Source organism: Eubalaena glacialis, chromosome 2 (genome assembly GCF_028564815.1).
Source record: "Eubalaena glacialis isolate mEubGla1 chromosome 2, mEubGla1.1.hap2.+ XY, whole genome shotgun sequence".
Taxonomy (NCBI): Eukaryota; Metazoa; Chordata; class Mammalia; order Artiodactyla; family Balaenidae; genus Eubalaena; species Eubalaena glacialis.
The window spans coordinates 101,515,296-101,536,592 of record NC_083717.1 but is presented as its reverse complement, the minus strand read 5'-3'; the positions used below and the strand labels follow the sequence as shown (position 1 = coordinate 101,536,592).

The following is a 21,297-nucleotide window of genomic DNA, read 5'->3' as shown; positions in this document are numbered from 1 at the left end:
AAGGAGAATTTACAGTGTGATTTTTTACAGAGCGTGTCTGGTCAGCGGCCATCACTCATCCAGTTTTTTTTTTTTTTTCGCTCCTGCCACTTAGTGGTCAATATGGAGCTTATTCTTTGTCTCGTGAGGAGAAGTGGGTATAATATTCTTAGGGCTTCTGCAGTTTTCCTGAATTTGAGTGGAGAAAAACCAAACACCCAGGAATGTAGCCAATTTCACTCAGCCTATTGATTTAGTTGAGCTCACTCTGCCAGGATGCTGGTGTGGAGTATCCCAGGACGGTGAGTGCTGGCTGCAGGGCAGAGCACGCACACACTGGGGAATAGGGTTGATGTGTTTAGTGGGACCAGGTGTAGCAGGACCTTGAGTGCTGTGTTGAGGATCACCCAGGCTTGGTCCTGGAGGTGCAAATGTTAGCAAGGTATTCTAGAAATATTAAGCTGGCAGCAGGAGCTTTTGTTTGGTTGAAGAGAAGTGGGTCTTAAAGTGTCAGTGGGGATGGGATAACAAGAGAGGGATACTAAAGAAGCTCTGACTGGACCTAGTAAAGGGTCGGGTATAAGGCTCTCTGTGATTGGGTTTCTGTCTTTCTTTTGGCTTAAATGCCATTACTTTGAGGAATGACCACCCTCCCCACTTCCATTATGTTAAACGCCCTTTTATATGCTCTTGCCACATCCTGTACTTTTCCATTATAGTAGTTTATCACAAATGGAGTAAGTTCTTCACTATATAATTATTAATTGATGCCTGTCTCCTCGGGTTGACTCTGAGCTCCGTGCAGTCAGGAGCCGTGAGTGCTTCATACATTGCAGTGAACACGCATGGCATGCAGACATGCGTGCGTGAAGGCTAAGTATTGGGTCGAAAAGGGCTGTAGTTTTAAGCTGAAATGATGGGTGGAAAGCATAGTGCTGCCACTCATAGATAGGGGGAAGGTAGGATGGAAGGTGATATGAAAGTGGGAGGTGATGATACATCCCCATGGAATTTTCTTATAAGTGGTTAGAAATTTGAGGTTGGAATGTTTCTCTTGGCTTGGACAATAGTCTTTCAACTATTTTGAGAGAATAGTTGAAACCAAGGACTGAGTTCAGTTTGCTGAGGGAGAGAATGTGGCAAGAGAAGAGCAGAAGGCCGGGGGTTAAATTTGGGAGATGGCTTCAATAATAATGAAAGGAGAAAACTGAGTCATGGGTGGAAATGTAAGGACCAGAGAGGTGAGAGGGAAACCGGGAAAATTCAGGGCTACACAGGCCAGTACAACAGGGAATCTGAAGAAGCTAGGTAGTGAAGAGTGCTGGCAGCCACTGATTCATAAGGAGTAAGAGGACTGAGAGAAATCCCGTGGCTTTGGAAGTGGTTCTGGAGATAAGAAGGACCTTTGGGAGGCCATATTCAATAGTTAGAGTGGCCACTGAGGGCCCAGAAGCGGTGACTATGGGTCACTGATTCTAGTTGTCGGACAGTAAAAGAGAAGGAGGAATTAAGAGCAGTAGCTTTAGGAATAAGAATTTTATGACAGGAAACACCTGTATATGTTTGAAGGCATAGGAAAAGTGTCATGTGGGAAAGAACTAGCTAGAGAGGCATTATCTTATTTGATCTTCACTGTAGCTTGTGCGGTAGCCATTAGGTGTCCCATTTTACAAACTGGGAATTTCCAGCCAAGGTAGGCTGTGACTTGTTTTAAGTTAAGTACAGGAGTCCAGGTCTACCTTTAGCCCTGCTCTTTCCATTGTGCCCCTTAGGAGTTAGGTGTGCATGAAATCCGGAGCACCATGCTTGGGGATGCCTTAGAAAAAAGACAGGCTGTGCTGAGGGCACGGTGAGGATTGTAGTAGAGTCATTCTGCACAGTTGTGCAGATTTCTTCAGATTTATTCTGTGGCCTGCAAACTAATATGGAGAACGTGGAGAGTGGGGATGACCAACACTGGGGAAGGTCAACATTGTGAATGTGTTCATGATGGTTATGAGCAGAACATGGGCACGGAAGTCACTGTGGAATGGCTCCATGAAGTTGGAAGAGGGTGAGGGGGAGATAAGCAGGGCAAAAAAAAAAAAAAGTATCCACAATAAAAACAGTTATGTATGATCCCATTTATGTCAAACTATATGTGTGTACGTGTGTAAGAAGTATGCATAAAAAATGTATCATAGGATATCAGATGGGAGATTGGTGGTTATCTTATTGGGATGATTACAGGTGATTTATTTTATATTTTGTAATTTTTTTAAACTTCAAATTATTATGTGTTTCTTCAAATTTTAAAAATAAGCATGGGTGATTTATAGAACCCAAACCAACAACAACACAGGTGCTTTTGTTGTGTGGAAAACAACTTGTCAGAGAAGGGATTTGAAATTTTATCTTTTGCTGACCTGGTGAGGAGAAAGACTTGACACTTTTCCGTTGACTTGTTAATACTGCAAAATGCAGTGAGAACGTCCGAGAGAGGTGGGTTCTGACAGACAGGCTCCTGAGTTAGAGTCTGTATCTTAGCACTCTCCTGCCACACCCTCTTAATAGAAGCCCCAGAGACCCTCTCAGACTGAGGATGTCTTCTAGCTGCAGGAGAACACTGAGTTTGCACATGAGACAGCCTGGAAGCCTGGGGAGCTAACACCCTTGGAATCAGCCCTCAATCAATGGTGGATGAGAGTTAGCGGGTAAATATCTGAGCTTTCTTGTCTATGCATAGGGCACATCCGAGGTTTATACATACAGGTCCCAGAGGGTCCAGCAGGCCCCGCTTCACCTCTCACATCACTGCACTTCATCTTGGCTTCTCTTCTTGTCTCATTTTCCACTCCTCTACCAGCACTTCTCTGTATCACCCTCTCCCCCTAAATTCTTGTCTCAGGGCCTGCTTCCGAGAGAAACCAACCTAAGACAGGGTCCTAGCGCTATTTATCTACCTCTTTCCGTGACTGTGGACAAAATATTCGTTGCCTGCTTTCTTGTCCACAGAGCATCAGCCAGGCTCAGGAACCTCCCAGGAATGGAATCGGAAATAAACACCTAATGTTTGTAGTGGTGAAAAGAAAATGGTAGATGTTGACAAAGAACTGCTTTCTCTTATATCCCCACCCTGCTGCTGAGTGAGGAACTTGTCACAAAATGACGCATAGCCCTGACTCCTAGCCCTGCTTCACAAATGTGAAGTAGGGCCAGGCGACAGGGCTGTGAGTGGCAAATTCCCTCATGAAGTTCTGTCTTGGGCAACACATCTTACCCACCCACTTCCCTCATCTGCAAGTCATCTTTCTGTTTCCTGGGCCAAATTTTAAAGGGCTTAAGCAGCTTTCCGATTTTACTCCTACAATGCAGTGCACTACTCAGCGACTCATGGCTGTGCAGCTGTCATTGAGGGCATGTGGTAGGTTTCATTCTTAATTGAAATACACACCCAATTGGCCGTGTGGACCCTCCAGCTGAGAGCTAAGCGGGCCGAACAGCAAACTGGGATATTGCTAGAGTGAATGTTAGTGCCTCTGCTTGTGGAACAAAAGTGCATTGGGAGGCTGCCTTTGAAAACAGCTTTGTAGGCAGCAGGCAACCCTCGAAGACTTTCTCCCCACACAATCCTGGGCCAGTTTCCTGGGATCAAGTGCCTGAGGCAAAGTGACTTGTTCACGTGAGGTCAGGGTTGGGAACTTGGAGATGGTGTTTACCGCAAGGTTCTTAGGAAGAGCCCATTCTCATCACTTGGGGGTCGTTCTTTGATTTTTTTTCCATTTCCTTCTTATTTTAGAAGGAACCCATCTATCAAAGTGTTTTAAATCACTGGAATGTTCACTTCTAACACAAAACTTAGTATGTATTTAGAAACCATTTCTAAAACTTGAGTGGTGATTTGAGCTAAAATGAGTAGTGTGACATAGATATCAAGCATAGCCCATTGAGAATGTGGCCTTGGGGAAACAAGAAAGAGGTACAGGGCACTGGTTAAATTTCCAACTCTGTTCTTACTAGCTAGGTGACTTTGGGCAAGTCACTCTCATCTCTTAAATAGGGTAATAATACCTATATCACAGAGCTGTCAAAGCTGAAAAGAAATAGAAAGCACATTTAAATCATACAGCATTATACAAGTGTGAATTATTTCTGTTAACTTCATTGTTTACCTCAGTTGGATTTGGATCTGTGTTTCGAGGAAGTGTAATTCTAGGAGATCATCCACTTCAGCTCTTTTTCTGTATAAAATAAGTATATTGTATGTTTTTCTTTTGTTTTATGTATGTCTATAAGTTTTCTGAAATTATTTTTGGAATACACTGGAATAGAGACCATGAATGAATGAGTTGAATGAATGAGTTAGTCTATGGAGGTGTCAATCTAGCACTGCTAATAAACATTAAATGTGCTAAGCAAACAAGGTCAGAAGAAAGGTCTTAGCTTGTATCCTTGCTTTAAAAATGGCACCATGTTCTGTGAAATAACTGAACAGAAAAATGTAATTCTATTGTCTTTTTCACCAGTTCTGCCTTAAAATCATTAACTCCTTTCAAATGTATGAGCCAGAGTTTTAAAAAGAGGATTAATGAATATAAGAACTACTGTTATTAACATTCTTCAGAAGTGAGTGGCCCTAACCAAGTACAATGGTCTTTTGGTAAATCTGCTTCCTGTCAAAAAGAAAGAAAATCAAATCATCAGCATAATAGAAGAGTAAATCAGATGCACATTTACCCTTCTTTTGTTTGCTCCTTTTTGCAGTTTGTGCAGTCTGCACCTGCGGTCCTCACACCTGGGGAATGAATTTTGTAGACCTCAGGGTGAGAGATACCTTCACTGTTTTGATTGTCGCCTGCTCCTGAAGGGTGGTTTGGGGAAAATGAGGGACACACATTCTGGAGTGCGGTTCCCATGAGTGGACCAGGTTACAAAGGTTTGGTTTATATCTCACCCTCTGCAGTAGATTGAGGGGGTGCCTCAGGACGCAACTGGAAGCCAAACTCTTTTCTTGAGGGTGGAGAAACATACAGCTCTACTACCACCAATGACCTAATGCAGTGGTGTTTCGTAAGGTCACCAATGAGGTTTTCATTTAAAATCTGGGACTTGACTCCAAACGCCCAGATACTTAAATTCATTAGCCATTTCAAAGAGGCATGTTGTAAACAGGAAGTGCTCAAATGAAATCGGGCATGCAGTGCCCACCTCAGGACCCAGATCATGTGAGATTTGAATAGTTTTCTGTAGACTTTATAGAGAGTGGTGTACTGGGTATAAACTGAATAGGGACAAAAGGACAAAATTATTCAAAGAAATAGCCCTGAGGGAAAGTGGTGACAGGCAAAAAAATCAGTGGGGGATTAGTTTTTTTATGAAAAATACTCAACTAGCCTGTGAGTGTCACACAAGCATGTTTAATTTCAAACATCTGAACCGAGCGTGCATTTTCAAGCAATGGTGGGAATTGTGGATAGGTTGAATGGAAACAAAAAAGCTTAAAGTTGAATCTGGCTCATTAAAATCGTGCATATCAATATCTGAAATGAAAACTGACCATTATCTTGGTTTGAAATTGCAGCTCCTAGCTAAGCACAAATGCTTGCCATGGGAGGAAGTATTGCGGCTGGAGGAGGTGCAGGCCAAGCTGGGGGTCAGTCTGGAAGAAATGTTGTTGATCACAGAAGATGCCCTTCACTCTGAACCCTATAGCCCTGAGGAGATCTGCAGGTGTCTGGGAATTAGCCTGCAGGAACTCAAGACCCAAATCCTGAGTCCAAACACTCAAGACGGTGAGTCTGCTGGAGAAAATAAGGGCATGGGTTGTTTCCCCACTCACAGATGGAAAGTTTCCAATGTCCCCATGGATTATACTGATTTTGAAGCATGCTTGAGGGAATTTGGAGAACATGTGTGTTTCGGCAAACTTAATTATCTAGATTCTTGGCTTCATTAAATTCATTCATTCATTTATTAACAAACATTTCCTGGTTTGCTATATGCCAGATTTTCTGGCGAGGCAAAGGTGAGTAATACATACTTCCTGCCCTCAAGAAGTTCGTAATTCACCATTGTAATTCTCCCTCTCTGGCCTATGCCAACCACAGAATTACAGTGGGTAGGGAAAATTCACTGGCAGCATCATGCACTTTTCCAAATGTGAGCCCAACTCAGTTGAGGGGTCAAAAACCAAAATGATGATCTAATAATATTTTAAATGTACATTTATAGTTTATTTTGCTGTTTAAAATTTTTTTTTCTGGTGGGAAGCATCATGTAGCACCTAGGACAAGTTATGTTACCTTCTTCGGTGAATTTCAACAACAAAGTATTTCTCACTAGAATTAAATCAGGATATTATACTAACCTCTCTGGATCTGAGTGTCCATGAGCAGCATATATGATCCTTGTCATGCAGTTGGTATACTTTGTTTCTAGTTCTGTGATTGCCTGTTTTGAAGATAATGGATAACAGGACATGTACTTCGTAGTGTTACGGAGCGAATCGGGCCCCGCTGCTCGCTGCTTACAAAATCAATTATGTACTCACAAGTGCTGGTAGAAAGGAAAGGTGCCTTTAATCAGAATGCCGGCAATCCGGGGAAATGGTGGACTCAGCGTCCCTCAAAAACCATCTCCGAAGATTCTGCTAGGCCATGAAATCTTTTAAAGGGAAACAGAAAAGTAATCCCAGTTAATCACGGAGATAGGGGGTCAGAGTTGTTGCCATCCCTCACCGCGTGCAGGCTTGTCGACTCCTCGTGATCTTCCTCTAGATGTTATCTTGTTCACGCAGTTTGATCAGGAGATTACCGAAGGGGAAGCTAGGGAAGAGATCTGGTCATCTGTTAGTTACTTATTCTTCATTTCTACTTTGATCGCCGGAAAGAACCAACAAATTAGGCAGGGTTTTGTGTGATTAAAAGATTTGAAAGGTGTGCTTGGGCCGGAGATGAGTAGAGCATGGGGGTGCCTGCTTTAAAAATTAGTTACAATATAACTTTGCTCAAGTGACAAGGACAGGGGCTTCCTGCTGAGGGTGGTTTCCTGCAAAGAGCTGCTTACATATCCCCACTTATCAGAACATCATTCCATTTCTGTGGGATTAGGGGTGAAGGTCTATCTTCTGTACCTTCTTCATGCTGACATAGGGTGCTGTATTCTCAGAGTGGAAGGTGTCATCATGGGTCTATAGCATCTCTTTGCTGACAATTTTAGTTGTCCGCTTACATATACAGGCAGAGCAAACCACAATTATTTTGATGCCCACAAAGATATAGATTATTATGAGCAATAATGTTAATCCCATTCTCTTGAGGCCAGTTCTTGGAATTGTGCTAGCCATAGATTCAGTACTGCTCAAGTTGGAGTAGTTTATGTCATGGCTACAGCTGGTCACCATGCAGTTAGCTGTTTTCTCTGGTGACAGTTACAGTATCTGTGAAACAACTCAGGAATGTACATCAGACACTGAGTCTCTGACTCTATTGTCCTAGTCATTAACTTCTTGGTTTTGTAATGGGGGGGAGGAGGGTACTGCAGGGTTCTGCTCAGTTCCGATAGGATGTCAAAATATTGTGAAATATAAAGCAAATTGTTCTTTTTTTTCAAATTAATGTTTTTTATTGGAGTATACTTGATTTACAATGTTGTGTTAGTTTCTGCTGTACAGCAAAGTGAATCAGCCATACATATACATATATCCACTCTCTTCTAGACTCCATTCCCATATAGGTCATTACAGAGCACTGAATAGAGTTCCCTGGGCTATACAGTAGGTTCTCATTAGTTATCTTTTATATATAATAATGTGTATATGTCAATTCAAATGGTTCTTTTGTAGGGTGGGGTTTATGTCACTGAGGTGAAGTGAAAAAAAAAAAAAAGAAATTTACAATTCAATAAGCGCCTCTTTTTTTTTTCATACCTACTTTTCTGATTATTATACTACTTACATAAAAAGATCTAGGTTAGAGCAGTGCTCATGACTGCTGTGGAACAACATTCTGGAACACCAAGAAGTCTTCACTGCTTAGGGTTGAAACTTGTGGCCCACTTAAGTGTGGAAGTTTTTTCTGTTTGCCTACTGTTTCCAGTAATATTGTATTTATACTGATAACATGAGAAACCTCAGATGGAGGCCAGGTAAGGGTTGGAGGTGCAGGCTAGAGCCTTGGAGTGGCTTCTCTTCTTAGAAGTAAAGGTTATCTATTTGTGAGACTTCATTGCTGGGGGCAGGGACATCTGGCTAAGATCCAACAGTCTCTTGAGGTGGAATTCAGGGGTGGGAGCTTAGCACAAAGATCAGGGCCCCACGTCCATCCCATTGATTTCAGTTCTGAAGCTGGTTTTTGAGTGCCTACAGTGGATTTGCCTGCCAAGTAAAGTCTTAAAGGCTGCACCTGCTGAGGGCTTTAGGATAAGGTAAGGGAAAAAGATTTCTTTGAGGGCAGGGAGAAGGTTTTGGTTTCCAACATCATTAGATCCAATTTAATTCGATGAACATTTACTGAATTTCTAGATGAACAAACTGGCCAACAGTCCTAATCAGACTCACCACCTGTTTTTGTAAAATAGCCTTTTGCTGGAATACAGCCATATATGGGCTATGGCTACTTTTGCACTGCAACAGCAGAGTTGAGTTAGTTGTGACAGAGTCTAAATAGCTCACAAAACCTAAAATATTTGCTCTCTCGTCCCTGGCAGAGAAAGTTCGCTGACACCATTCCAGAAAGGCAGTAAACCAAAGGATAGCCATACCACCTGGATTAAGATCTCCGGCTTCTTTACTTACTACATTTGGGACTAGATTTGCAAATTCTTAACCTTTCTGTTGTCTTAATTTTACCATGAAATAGGCATAATAGGAAGAAGTACTTAAAGAAGTAGTCAATGTAACGTTCTAGGAACAATGCTTGGTAATGTAGGTGCTTTTAAATGTCAGCTACTTCTGTTATTTCTCTTCCCTCTCCTTCCCCTCCTCTAGGCCTTGAGGCTGAGCATTGGGAACACAGAGATAAACACAACAGGGTTTGATACTCAAGGAGTTTACAAAATAGTAGTGGAAACAGATAAAGAAAAAAACTGATCCAGCATAAAGTAATGAGTGCAGTGAGGGAGGTGTTCTTGGGTCTAGGGAGATCAGAAAAGAAAGAAGTCAGAGCCGGTTTTACTAAGGAGACAACAACCAGACAAAAGTTGAATAAATTGAAATTTCCTAGGTAGACAGGCAGTCGGAAAGACTCCCAAGCAGACAAAACAGCAGGTATAGAGGCAGGGAGGAGTAAGAGAAGATGTCCAGAGAACTACAGATAGTTGAGTGTTTCTTGAAAACAATGTACATAGTGGTGAGTGATATATCAGGTTGAGTTTGTAGATAGGCCCAGATCACCAACACCTTGTTAAATACTGTGTGTAAGTGTTTTAATAAAATGTTTATTGAGTGACGAAGTTGGGTAGGCCTTTGGATAGGGAGAGCTTCCAGGGGAATAGTCTTTATTTTTTTACTTAAGACATCATCCAGTTTCTTTAATTCAGCAAATATATGTGTTAACTTCACTGGGCTGGGTATTATGCTGGATGCTGGGATACAGATAAGCAGGACATGATCTCTACCTTATAATGACCTAGTGTCTAACTGGGGAGAGTGCCACAGAACAGTCACAGTAAATAATGCCCACTGTTAATAAAAGTATCAGGAGTCCTGGGAGTATGGAGGAGAGAGTGACTAAATGCCTAGAGAATGTGCCTTGAATCTAAGCTGGATCTGAAAAGAAAGTTATGGCCTTCCCAGGCTGAGAGAGGCGACCGGCCATTCCAGGCAAAGAGTAGAGCCTGGAAGACAGAAACATGAGGTGTGGGGTATTTGAAAACATGTGTCAAGAGGCATTGTGTGCAGTATGAGTTTGATGCCAAAAATACTGGCTAAAGGGATGCCAGTTCTTCTCTCCATTGCAGAAATGCCTGAAATGGGGGATTGTTGGTGGATATCTCAATGAGTAGATTCTCAAGACTATAAAGGGGAGTTCAGTTGGAATTGATGATTGCCTGTGTCTAGAAAGGAAGGGAAGGAGGGAGGAGAGAAACGGAAGAAGAAAAGGAGTAGAAGATAAGGAAGGCTGACGACGTATGGATGCTGGGAAAGTTAGGGAATGTAGTATGGGAAATGACTTTGGAGGCAAGGTGATGAGTTTCTGGTGATATGGTAAGGCATCTAAATAAAGATATAGAGCAAATAAAGACCCAAACTATATAATTAGATTTTGGAATTTTTGGTTAAGAGGCAAAGAAACCTTAATAGATATTGAGAATATTCACTGTCAAATGATCTTCTTAAAGCAGTCTTTTCATGGTGTTACTTTTTAGTTCAGAAACCTTTAGAGGCCCATCGTTACCTCATTGCCTAAACTCTTTAACGTGGATATTAAATTTCTCCTCAATTTGGCCTTAACTCTGTTCTGTCCTGTCTCCTGTTTGAGCCCATACATGCCCATTTGGACAATGTTGTCCTGGCTTAACCATTCCACTCACTAATTGCCTCTTGGTCTTCCTTCTGGACCTTTAATCCTAAACATCACTGCCCTTTCCTCTTTCCTGAAACAGTTCCTACCTATCATATAAACTCAGTAGAATTCTTATCTGTATCCTTCTCTGTCTGAAGCCTGTTCTTTCTCTGTATCCCTGTTCCTTTTTCTCTTTACCAGTGTTCCTTTTTCTCTGCATCTGCCTGTCTCCCCCACCCTCCACCCCTCTTTTGAATAAGCATTTCTGGGAATAAGTTAATTTCTCAGAAAACCTTGGAAAACACAAAGGATAATTTGCTAATCATAGGATATGCATTGCTATTTATGTATATATTTAAGTTTTATCCCCCTAAAGAATAATGATTTCATTGTTTTTGTAAAAATGATGAATACTTAATCTTACCTCTTTATCTAAAATAACTTTCCTACTGGCCCACTTACATGACTTTCTATAATTTACTTAGGTTTATTGAGTGCAAACAAAACCTATGTTGATAGAATGAATCCATTTTGTAATTCTATCATCCTCAAAGGATTCCCCCTTTTGGTTTCATAATAAGTAAGTTTAAAAAAAACTATGAACATAAATCAGTCTGTGGGATTCTAGAGTCTCCTAGATTAATGTCACTTGATTTACTCTCTGAATCCAGCCATCTAACCTCAGCCAAATTTCCTGCTGAATTCTCTTGGCACACAGCTTTAACTTTAGAAATCAAAATCCGTCTGTATCTTTGCCTTGTTCCTTCTGAGTTTGTGCTTTGGTTGGTCTAAGACCCTAAATGAATGCTTCTATTACCCCTTTAGAAAATATGATTCTTATTGAATGTGGCACTGTCCTTAGACTGTAGGAGTGGAGGCAGAGATGACGTGTGCCCCCAGCAGGGGACTCTGGAGAGTGCCACCACTGCTTTATTCCAGATGCCTGCACTTTAACATGTTTAGTTTTGACTTGGACTGATTGTCCCATCATGGAAATCCACGCCTTTCTCAAAGGGATATGAAATCCAATGTTCTCTTTCTGCCAAAATTCCTTTGTTTCTTTACCTGGATATGAGTGTGAGTTGGGAGATGCTGACCTTGAGGTGAGAGTACAAGGAGAGATGTTTACAGTCAAACTGTGGTTTGCAGCCTCTGCTAAACTAGCCAGCGTTCCAAAGGCCCATGTTATTTTCTTTTTCCAAATCTCTAATAATTAGATTTAGAAATCCTTAGAGACCATTAAAGTTAAACACACATACACACACAAAGCAAAATTCTCAAATCCTTTAGACATTGTTTAGAATGGCTATAATCCATCACTAAGGACTGGTAGGGAAAAATTTAAGTATTATTGGTTAGGAAAAAATTTAAGGATTATTTGTCAGGCCTTGCTCACAGATAGGAATTATCTAAGGGTGTGGCATAATGTTTGGGTTTCTGGAAGCTCGGGGCCAGGCTGATTCGGGAAGGGTGTTTTCTAAGGTGTGACCCCAGAGGAAAAGGTGGAGCTGTGGTCAGAGCCAGGAGAGATGGGCGCATATATCTACCATGGGAGCGGAAGTCAAGGACACACACTGGAGGTTAAACAGAGGAGTCCATGAGGAAGTAAATGGAAACTGAGGTAGAGAATGGGTCAGGTGGTTTGGGTGCTGGTTTAAGAAAGGGAGAATTTACTGGGAGCATTCCTTTTGGGACTGCTCAGCCTGTGCTCCGGGTTGGGTGGCCCTGCCGCTTAGATGCATTCTGCTGGGATGGACACGAATCTCCTTGCTTGGATTACCAACTTTGCCTATGACCATATGCTGACAGAGTGCTGTCCAGTTGCTGACTAATTTGTTTGGATCCTGTGATTTCCAAAGTCACGAGTGATAATCATGGCTTTTGAGCACGTATAAGGCACTGGCATAGACTGCTCTTTAGGAAGACATACAGAGTAAAAAAAAAAAAAAAAAAAAAACCAAGAAAACTTATTTATTTAGTTTATGGTTTATACATTACTCTTTACCTGCATTATCTGATTTGAATCTCACAATAACCCTGGGGCACATGGTTATCCTCATTTCACAGATGAGGAAACTGAGGTCATAGAGTTACATGTAGTTACAAAACTAGAGAGGTAGTAAGTGCTGGAGCCAGATCCCAAATCCCAGTCTTTTGATTTAATCCAACACTCTTGCTGCCATTACTTTTTATCTCAGTGTATTAATCAGCTGGCTTTAGCAATCCTGTACCAAGTCAGGAAGGTAATATAAAGTTTTGATTTTTCTTGGCTATGGTTTTCTCTTGAAACTAAAAAGAGGTGATGAAGATAGGTTACCTTGTGGTTAAAGAGTTTCCTTTTGGCTATTTCCCATTCTGGTGCTTTTGCCTTAGAAGATGTAAAGCCATGTGGCATCCAGTAGCTTGCTTAATCTAAGGAGCAAACTCAACTTGCCCAGAATGTGCGTGAGCTCTTCTGTTACAGAAGAGCCATGAGAAGTGCTGTGGAATTTTCTCGTTTGATAAAAGTGTAGTCCTCATGGATTATCTCAGTTAAGTCTAAGAAGAGTAGTTTATTTTTTATCTAATGGAGAAGTATAGAGGTACTTGGAGTCAGTCAGTAATTTCAATTTCCAGTTGTGTTCTCAATATCAAGGAAATTGATTTAAAAATAGCTCGTAAGATATCAGGTACTAAATTCTATGATTTCAACACATTCAATTGTTGTTCTTATAAGAATTTTGAAGAAAAGTTTTCTGTAAAGAGCCTAGAAGAAACTCCAAAGGACCTTTCTAGAGTTTACAGATATTGGTTGAGCAGAAATCCTTAAAATCTGTGTGATGGACTTCTAATAAGGCCAAATAAAAATGAGTCCTTTAGTTTTGTCTTTTGTTTTCATTTTTACAAGGTAATAGATTCTTATGAAACAAAGTATAAAACAATAAATCAAATAACTATTTTTGTTATGCACAAAAGATGTGCTTTAGTTGTTTTGGAAGACAAGTATGGGGAAAATTTGCTTTCACTTAGGTCTTTTTCCTTTCCCCCTCTGCCTAGTCTCTCCTTTTTGCTCCTCAGCTCCTGTTGCCTTCTCAGCTGTCTGCCCACAGAGGGCAGGATCATGCCAGGAGTAAAGCTTCTTTAATTTCTAGGAAGGAATGGGCTGAACTGTTACCCCAAATTACTTGGGGATGAGGCTTCCTTCCTGGGTTCTCCTCTTCCTCTTTCAGATGTGTGCATTATATACCCCTATTCACTGGTTCACCTTGCCTCTTCAGATATTTAAGGAACTGAAAATGCAATGCAAACATACTCTATTAAGTATGATTTTAAAGACATGGCATCTTAAAAACCCAACTTCTGTAGGAACAGCAGAACAGTACCAGTGTGTAGGAATCATGTACGCAGCTATGATATGTGCTGTGTAATGGTTGGTGCCTGAGCCACTGACGGGTAGGCCAGAGCTCAGAATCTCCCTCTTATCCCACAGAGCCTTGTTTCTGGCTCCTGAGGCCATTCTGGAGCCGCAAAAGCCAGAGAATTCTGAAATTTTCATTCACTTGTGTGAGAGTTTTAAAAGAGCTAAAATGAAACAAATTCTGCAGGTGCATTCTGAAGACAAGTTGACCCCTGCAGTAGTCTTAAATACACTTGGTCATCTTAGACTGAGGCAGGCCCAGAATGAACCTATGAGCTTGATGGCCTCTTCATACTCTGTACCTTCAAACCCTTGAGTTTCCCAAGTTTCTTGAGTTAATGTGATTTGGGCAGGGCCAACAGTAGAAGATGTGGTAGAGTTAGACCAACGAGACTAAACATTTTCCTCTGTCAAACACTCTGATCATCTTTCCCAAAGAAGAAAATTTTCCTCCCTCTAGGAAGGTCATCCTTGTGTATTGACCATCAGCTTCAGGGAGACTGTGCATGCTTCAGGAAAGGAGGAAAGGGACATCTACTCTCCTAATAACAGCAACCCCGTAGACTCTGGTGACCTACAGCTATGAAAGCAAGCTGGAAACAGCTCTTGTAGCGTCGCATGAAATTCACATACAATAGTTGCCCTAATGGCATTTCCCAGAAATAAATCCTGAAAGAGTCACAGCAGCTAAATGTGAGTCATGAGGCACCATCCTCCAACAGCATTTGTATCCTTGAAAAAGGGTCCTTGTTTTGTGCATTTCTGTATTCCTGTGGTACCTAGCAAATGTTTGCTAAATGAATAAATGTGTTAAATTAATTTTCTTCTATTCATATGGAGAAGTAACGGGTAGGAGGCCAATTCAAGAATGCACTCAAAGTCCAGCTAGAGAGTGGTTATATCTAGCCTTTAAGAAAATCTCTTCATGTACGTTAATGATATTATTAACAATAACTAACATTGAACACTTAACTATGTGACAAGCACTATTCTAAGTACTTTTAAAACATTTGCTATACTTGTTTGTTAATATGGTCCTCGTGTTCCTCACGTTCAGAGTACCTACATGAAATAGTTCTTTCCAAGGCTGCAAACTGTGTCATAAACACATTCGGACACACACATTTCAATACTGATGCATTCCTAGCTCCTTCTCCCCGCTCTCCCCAACTCTCCTCATCTGTTCACACTGTTGAGATGTGATAGTCAAGCTTCCTCTAGTGAATAAGGAATTTTTTGGTAGGTGTTGTTTTTGTTTGTTTGAAATTCTGTTTAAAAGACAAAAAGCAAATGCATTTGGCCATTACAATACTAATTAGTTTGTGTTCACTGACATAACTGTTAATACTGATGAATATTCCTTTTTTGTTCTGTAAACAGAGAATGTTACCAAGGTTTTCCAGCCAACAGAACATTCTGTCTTGTATCTCAGTGCTTTTGACAGGGGTCTTTTAATTCACATATGGGCTTTTCCTTAAAACATTTCAAATCTATGTAAGTGAAATATAAGCACAGGTTACATAGATTTAATTTAGAGGAACCTAAAGGATAAGGACTGGCTTCGGATGGTTTTGATGCTAGGAACATCCCATAAGGTAGGTTCCAATATTTTGCTACTTTACAGATGAGGAAACCAAGGCACAGAACAATTAAGTAACTTGCCCAAGCTCACGCAGCTAAAAGTAGCAGAGTTGGGATTCAAACCCATGTAGTCTAACCCCAGAGACCTCCCTCTACAGTCTTAACCATTATGTGACATGAGGCTGTCAGTCAGGGTTCTATCAGAGAAAGGGATTTGTTATATAGATTTGACCACATGCAATTGTGAAAGCTGTTTGAACAGTCTCCACAAGGCTATATCTTTGCATCTGGTGCTGAAGCCTGAAGCCAGTAGGAAAGATGGGCAGGAAGTGATGATGGATGTGAAGTGGGGGAGAGCAAGGACAAGCCAGAGCCCATGAAGGTGGACTGGAGCCAGGGTCAGGCTCTCACCACCTCCACGTGTCCCACTTTGATGATACTGGTGTCCTGCAGCAGAAGCCAAGCATGTACCTGGTCCAAGAGTAGGAGAAGCTGAAGGAAGGGCCAGTGGGGCCTGGAGGTGCCATGGACCTGGCCGCTGCTCCATGCCAGCAGATGTGGGATACCAGTGAAAACCAGTTTACTTTCTCATATAAAAATATGAAGTTGACATTTCTTTCCAGACATCTGGGATGACAGATATTGTTCTTGACCAAATTCCAAATTATTTTCACTTAATAATTAGACCTACTGTGACATGTTTTGAAGTTGCACATTTCTCTCATACTGGCATTTTATCTGCACTTTTTCTGGTGAAAGCCTTCTTAGTCCTGGTGGTTTATCATTTTCTTCCCTGTCTTGTGGCGTTCACTCAGTCTCTTTTCTGGAAGCTGTCATTCTAGAATCTTAGGGCATGGTCCAGGAAAACGTCTCCTGCTGTTTGATATTAGTTATTTACTTCCTATCCTTTGTTATTTTTCAAAGTACCTAGCTTCAGGTGGAAGAAAGTTTCCTAATAAGAACTTCTAAATTAGAAACTGTGTACCTCTTCCTACTCATGTAAATTTGTCCCCAATTTGTTTCCATGCAAGTCAGCAGAGGTGAGTTACTATCCATGTATCTAGTGATTTTTGCAGATTATTGCCAAATATCAATTGTAATGACAACAAAAATTATTATCCATTGTATCTGTATAGACATTCACAGTTTTTTAAATTGAAGTATAGTTGCTGTAAAATATTATATATTACAGGTGTATAGCATAGTGACTCACAATTTTTAAAGGTTATACTCCATTTATAGTTATTATAAAATATTGGCTATATTCCTCATGTAGTACAATATACCCTTGTAGCTTATTTTATACCTAATAGTTTGTACCTCTTACTCCCCCACCTCTATATTGCCCCTCCTCTTTTCCCTCTCCCCACTGGTAACCATTAGTTTGTTCTCTATATCTGTGAGTCTGCTTTTTTTTGTTATTGTTAAATCTACTAGTTTATTGTATTTTTTAGATTCTACATATAAGTGATATCATACAGTATTTGTCTTTCTCTGTCTGACTTATTTCGCTTAGTATAATGCCCTCCAAGTCCATCCATGTTGCTGCAAATGGCAAAATTTCATTCTTTTTTATGGCTGAGTAGTATTCCATTTTGTGTGTGTGTGTGTGTGTGTGTGTGTGTGTGTGTATTCTCACATCTTCTTTATCCATTCATCTGTTGATGGACACTTGGGTTGCTTCCATATCTTGGCAATTGTAAATAATGCTGCTATGAATATTGGGGTGCTTGTATCTTTTTGCATTAGTGTTTTTGGTTTTTTTTGGCTGTATACCCAGGAGAGGAATTACTGGATCATATGATAGTTCCATTTTTACTTTTTTGAGGAGTCTCCCTACTGTTTTCCATAGTGACTGCACCAATTTACATTCCCACCAACAGTGTACAAAGGTTCCCTTTTCTCCACATCCTCACCAACATTTGTTATTTGTGTTCTTTTTAATGATAGCCATTCTGACAGGTGTGAGGTGATATCTCATTGTGGTTTTGATTTGCATTTCCCTGACGGTTAGCGATGTTGAACATCTTTTCATGTGCCTGTTGGCCATCTGCACTTCCTCTCTGGAAAAATTAGACATTCATAGTTTTAACCACATGAAACATCAATTGATCATCACTCATGCTGTAAGTTCCAGATGAAAACATGACAGGGCACCACTCTATGTTAAGGGCAGAGACATTGCATAGTTTTTTTTTAAAAAAGTTTGAAGAAGATGATTCCTCTTATTGTCTTTAGGAGGGAATGGGGTAGGAGAGACCACAAGAATGAGCACCCCCTCAGTCCATTAGACCTCTCTAATGTTAGAAAGCTTCTCTTCTGTCAAGGACCACTGATGCAACATTAAAAAAAAACCAGAGACCACCTGCATAGGAAAGCAATATGTTTATTCTTTTAATGGGAAACTATAACTTGTTCCAAGAACAAGGGATGTAAAATTCTACTCAATTAACACAAGAAATAACAAGATGCTTCATTTCTGTATTTTAGACTTATGGGGGAAGGGGACAGAGAGATGAAGATCAAAAGGGAAAGAGTCATATGGACAAAAATAAAGCGAAATTGAATCTGATGAAGGGGAGAGACTGACATGTACATACGGCTTGTTTATGAAGAATCACATAAACACAAACACAGAGAAACCGCAAACAAACTCATGCCTGTGTGCATTCACTTCTCACCCTGGTCCCCAGAGAGCTGCATAAACACATTTGCAATCATGGGCTTCTGTGAAATAGCAGCATCCTCATTTATCTCTTCAGGATATCACCAGTTATGTTGCAAGCACCTTGAGAATAGGGACATCTCATTAGATGTTTGTGAAATTGAAACATTTTTATCTTCCCTAATACTACACTGCATTTTGGAACGTCTAGGTGTAGTGTAGGTATATTATCTTCAATACTTGCCATGAGGAAATTAAGAAGAGGGCCACGTTTAAAACGAGTCAGAGCGCCCTCACTCCCAGTGCCCCCTCATCCAGTGCCCATGTCACCTTCCTGGTCTGCTCAAGTGCACGCTGCTCAACAGCAAACTCTGGGCAACATCCTGTGTAGTCTTGTTGGGTCTTTTTCATGGCACATAACATAGCTTCTCACTTGCTTAAACTGTTGTTGTATTTTGTTGTAAACTACTACTTTTTGACCATATTGTCAAATAAGTGAATACTATAAGAAACCAGAAGCAAATTTTTATTCCTCTGCTCAACAAATACTCAGTTGAGGGCAACTATTCAAGCACAGTGCTAGAGATGATGCATTAGCAATCAGCAAGGCCAGATAGTCCTTGCTTTCATTTATTTATCATTTTGTGGGAAGACAACAATAAAGTAATCATTAAAGTGTTCTGGTGGAAATATACTACTTATTTCTCAGATAAGCGCGGATTTCTCCTTTGCTTCTCCTTCATCTTTTTTGTCTCTTACATTTCTCCCCCTGTAATTCAATTCATAGGAGAAAACAAAGACAAGAACTCATTCCCTTTTATGTTAAAATACCAGGACAGGCCAGCTCTAGGCAAGTGTGACCATTGTTTTCCATAGTCCTTAATTCAGCTCTGACCAAGGTTCCTTCCCAACTCCCTGAGCTCCTTTTCAGTTGACTTGAGATTGTCTGCTCCTTTCACGTTTTTCAAAAACAAAGTCTTAGGGCAGTTCTGGAAAGTTAATTGGAAAGTATAGTTTCCTCAAGAAAGAGAAGGGAGCATAAAAATGCAGCTCATCCAGCAAGCAACCTCAGGTTCTTCCTTTGCTGATGGGATGGGAGGTGACATTTCTGGAGAACCTGCTCTATTCAAGACACTCTATTAGGTTGGGCTATAAAGATGAAGATGACACAGTCTTTGCCCTCATAAAGTAGTGTGTGCTAATTATAATTAGAAGGGAACACACAGTAATCAGTGACTGGAATGTTCTGGGAGAGCCTCATGGAGGAGGGGCATTCGTGCTGACATTGAGATTCGGGAATTACAGAACTAGTCTGGGTACAGTACCAATGCGGAGCCTCCCCTGTTGGACAGGCAGGGATGGAGTCTGGTATTGCAAGCAGGAAGTGACACAAACACACCGTAAGAGGTAGGAAAGGATTGGGCACATTCGGAAGACTCGGTGTGTCCTGCTGGATTGGAATGTGTGTGCCCTCATTTATTGGAGAATGAAAAAATAATGCAGCATTTGATGCAATGAAATATTGGGGAACACCCCAACAAAACGGTGATTTGGGAAGTTTATTATGGCAGCGGTATACATGTTGATAGGAGGTGAGAGGGAGACCAGTGAGAAGGTAGAGTATTTGTTCAGGCCTGGGATGATAAGAATCTGAACTAGGAAGGTAGAGTATAGAATGAAAAGGAAGGGAGCGATGGATTCTGTCTCGTCATCTGAGTGGCCCAGGGGTTAACAGGAGCTTACTGTATTGCCAGAGAGTAGAATGCAGGTGGCGGTGACCACAGCAGAGTGAAGCAAAGGTTTCAAGATAGAGGAGTAGAATTTATTATGACACAGACAGCGCTGGCTTCTGCTGCTCCTGGAGATCTGAGAAAGTGAAGCCATAAACACGTGCGGGTACTGTTACTGTGTACAGACAAGATGGCATTATGCTGTGGATTTGAAAATATTCACAAGTGCCTCTTGGAATGTAGCTTTCCGTGGATTAATGCGGTTTGTGTTGAAAGTGCATATATATTTTTTTCATCCGTGGTTTTGCTTTTTAAAAGCAGGTAGTTAAAGCTTTTTTTCCCCTTAAATGTAAAATGCTAATTTAATTTAGTCTTTGCAGCATGGGAATGGGACATTAATGTGGCTGAAAACAGCAGTTTATTTTTTGTGGGTTTGACCATTTCAGAAACTTCACATTTATGAAAAATATTATTACTAGGAAAATAAATTTGAAACCACAGTCCAACTTCCATGAGGACTGTATAGTGTTTTTCCATTCTACTGCTTAAATACTCCAAAGATTCTATGCCTCAGAGCTGGGACTTGTATAACTGTGCTACATAGGAAAACAGAGGACTCTGGAGTGGATTCTGAAGTGGTTTCCCCCATCCACCTCTGGATGGCTGTCCTTGGAAACCAGCTCTTAGTTTAGCCCAGTGGAGCTTTGTGTTTGGAGAGAAATTGGCCTGTAGCGTGCAGCTCCATGACTGTGCAAAGACAGCTAAAACCACAACTGCTTTTAGCCCCCCACCCAAACAGTGGGAAAGTATTTTGGGGTATGAGAGTCTCAGAAAGATTAATTATACAATTACATGATAAGATTTCCAGTTCTCTCAGACCAGCATATTTATTTATTTTGTTTTGATTAATTATCCTGAGGTGAAGTCTTTATCCAAGTTAAGTCTGATTCCCAAAATATTTATCACTTTTTAGCTTGAAAACCAGTGCTCTGCGTTCTTCCATCGCCACACAATCTTTACGCAGTTTGGCTCTGCGAGGCTACATGAAGAAACTCACTGTATTGAGAATGAGGAAGATGATGGTCCAGCTCTACTTTGCACTGCTCAGACCAACTGGGGGAACCACTTTTAAGAAGGGCATACACAGACTAACGTGTGTTCAGAGAAATAATCAGTGAAGGAGACTTGAAATCCAATCGTGAGAGAAACTGGGTGGTTGGTCTGGAGAAAACACTTAAACGCTAACAGAGCTGTGGTATTTCACTGCTGCCCGGGAAGATGCCATAGTTTAACTACTTGGCATCCAGGCCCCTTTCCTGGGGAAATCTGCTGCTGTATGCACACTGGTGAGAGGTCTTGCCTCCTGTGGTGGAAACTGAGGGGTCAGATTTGCCTCTCACAGGTCACTTGTCACCTGAGTGTGAGCAAGGGTCCTCAGTTCATCCTGTGTCCTGGCACATGCTT

General features: G+C 41.0%; 1 protein-coding gene across 5 annotated transcripts in view; it reads left to right on the top strand.

The window, feature by feature from the left end:
* The window catches only part of GALK2 (galactokinase 2), a 133,558-nt gene that overhangs the window by 82,984 nt on the left and 29,277 nt on the right, over nt 1-21,297 (top strand). For all 5 annotated transcript variants that reach the window (XM_061180323.1, XM_061180324.1, XM_061180322.1 and 2 more), the window contains one exon: nt 5,540-5,750. In XM_061180323.1, the coding sequence (XP_061036306.1) occupies nt 5,540-5,750 (211 nt within the window). The remainder of the gene's footprint in view (nt 1-5,539; nt 5,751-21,297) is intronic.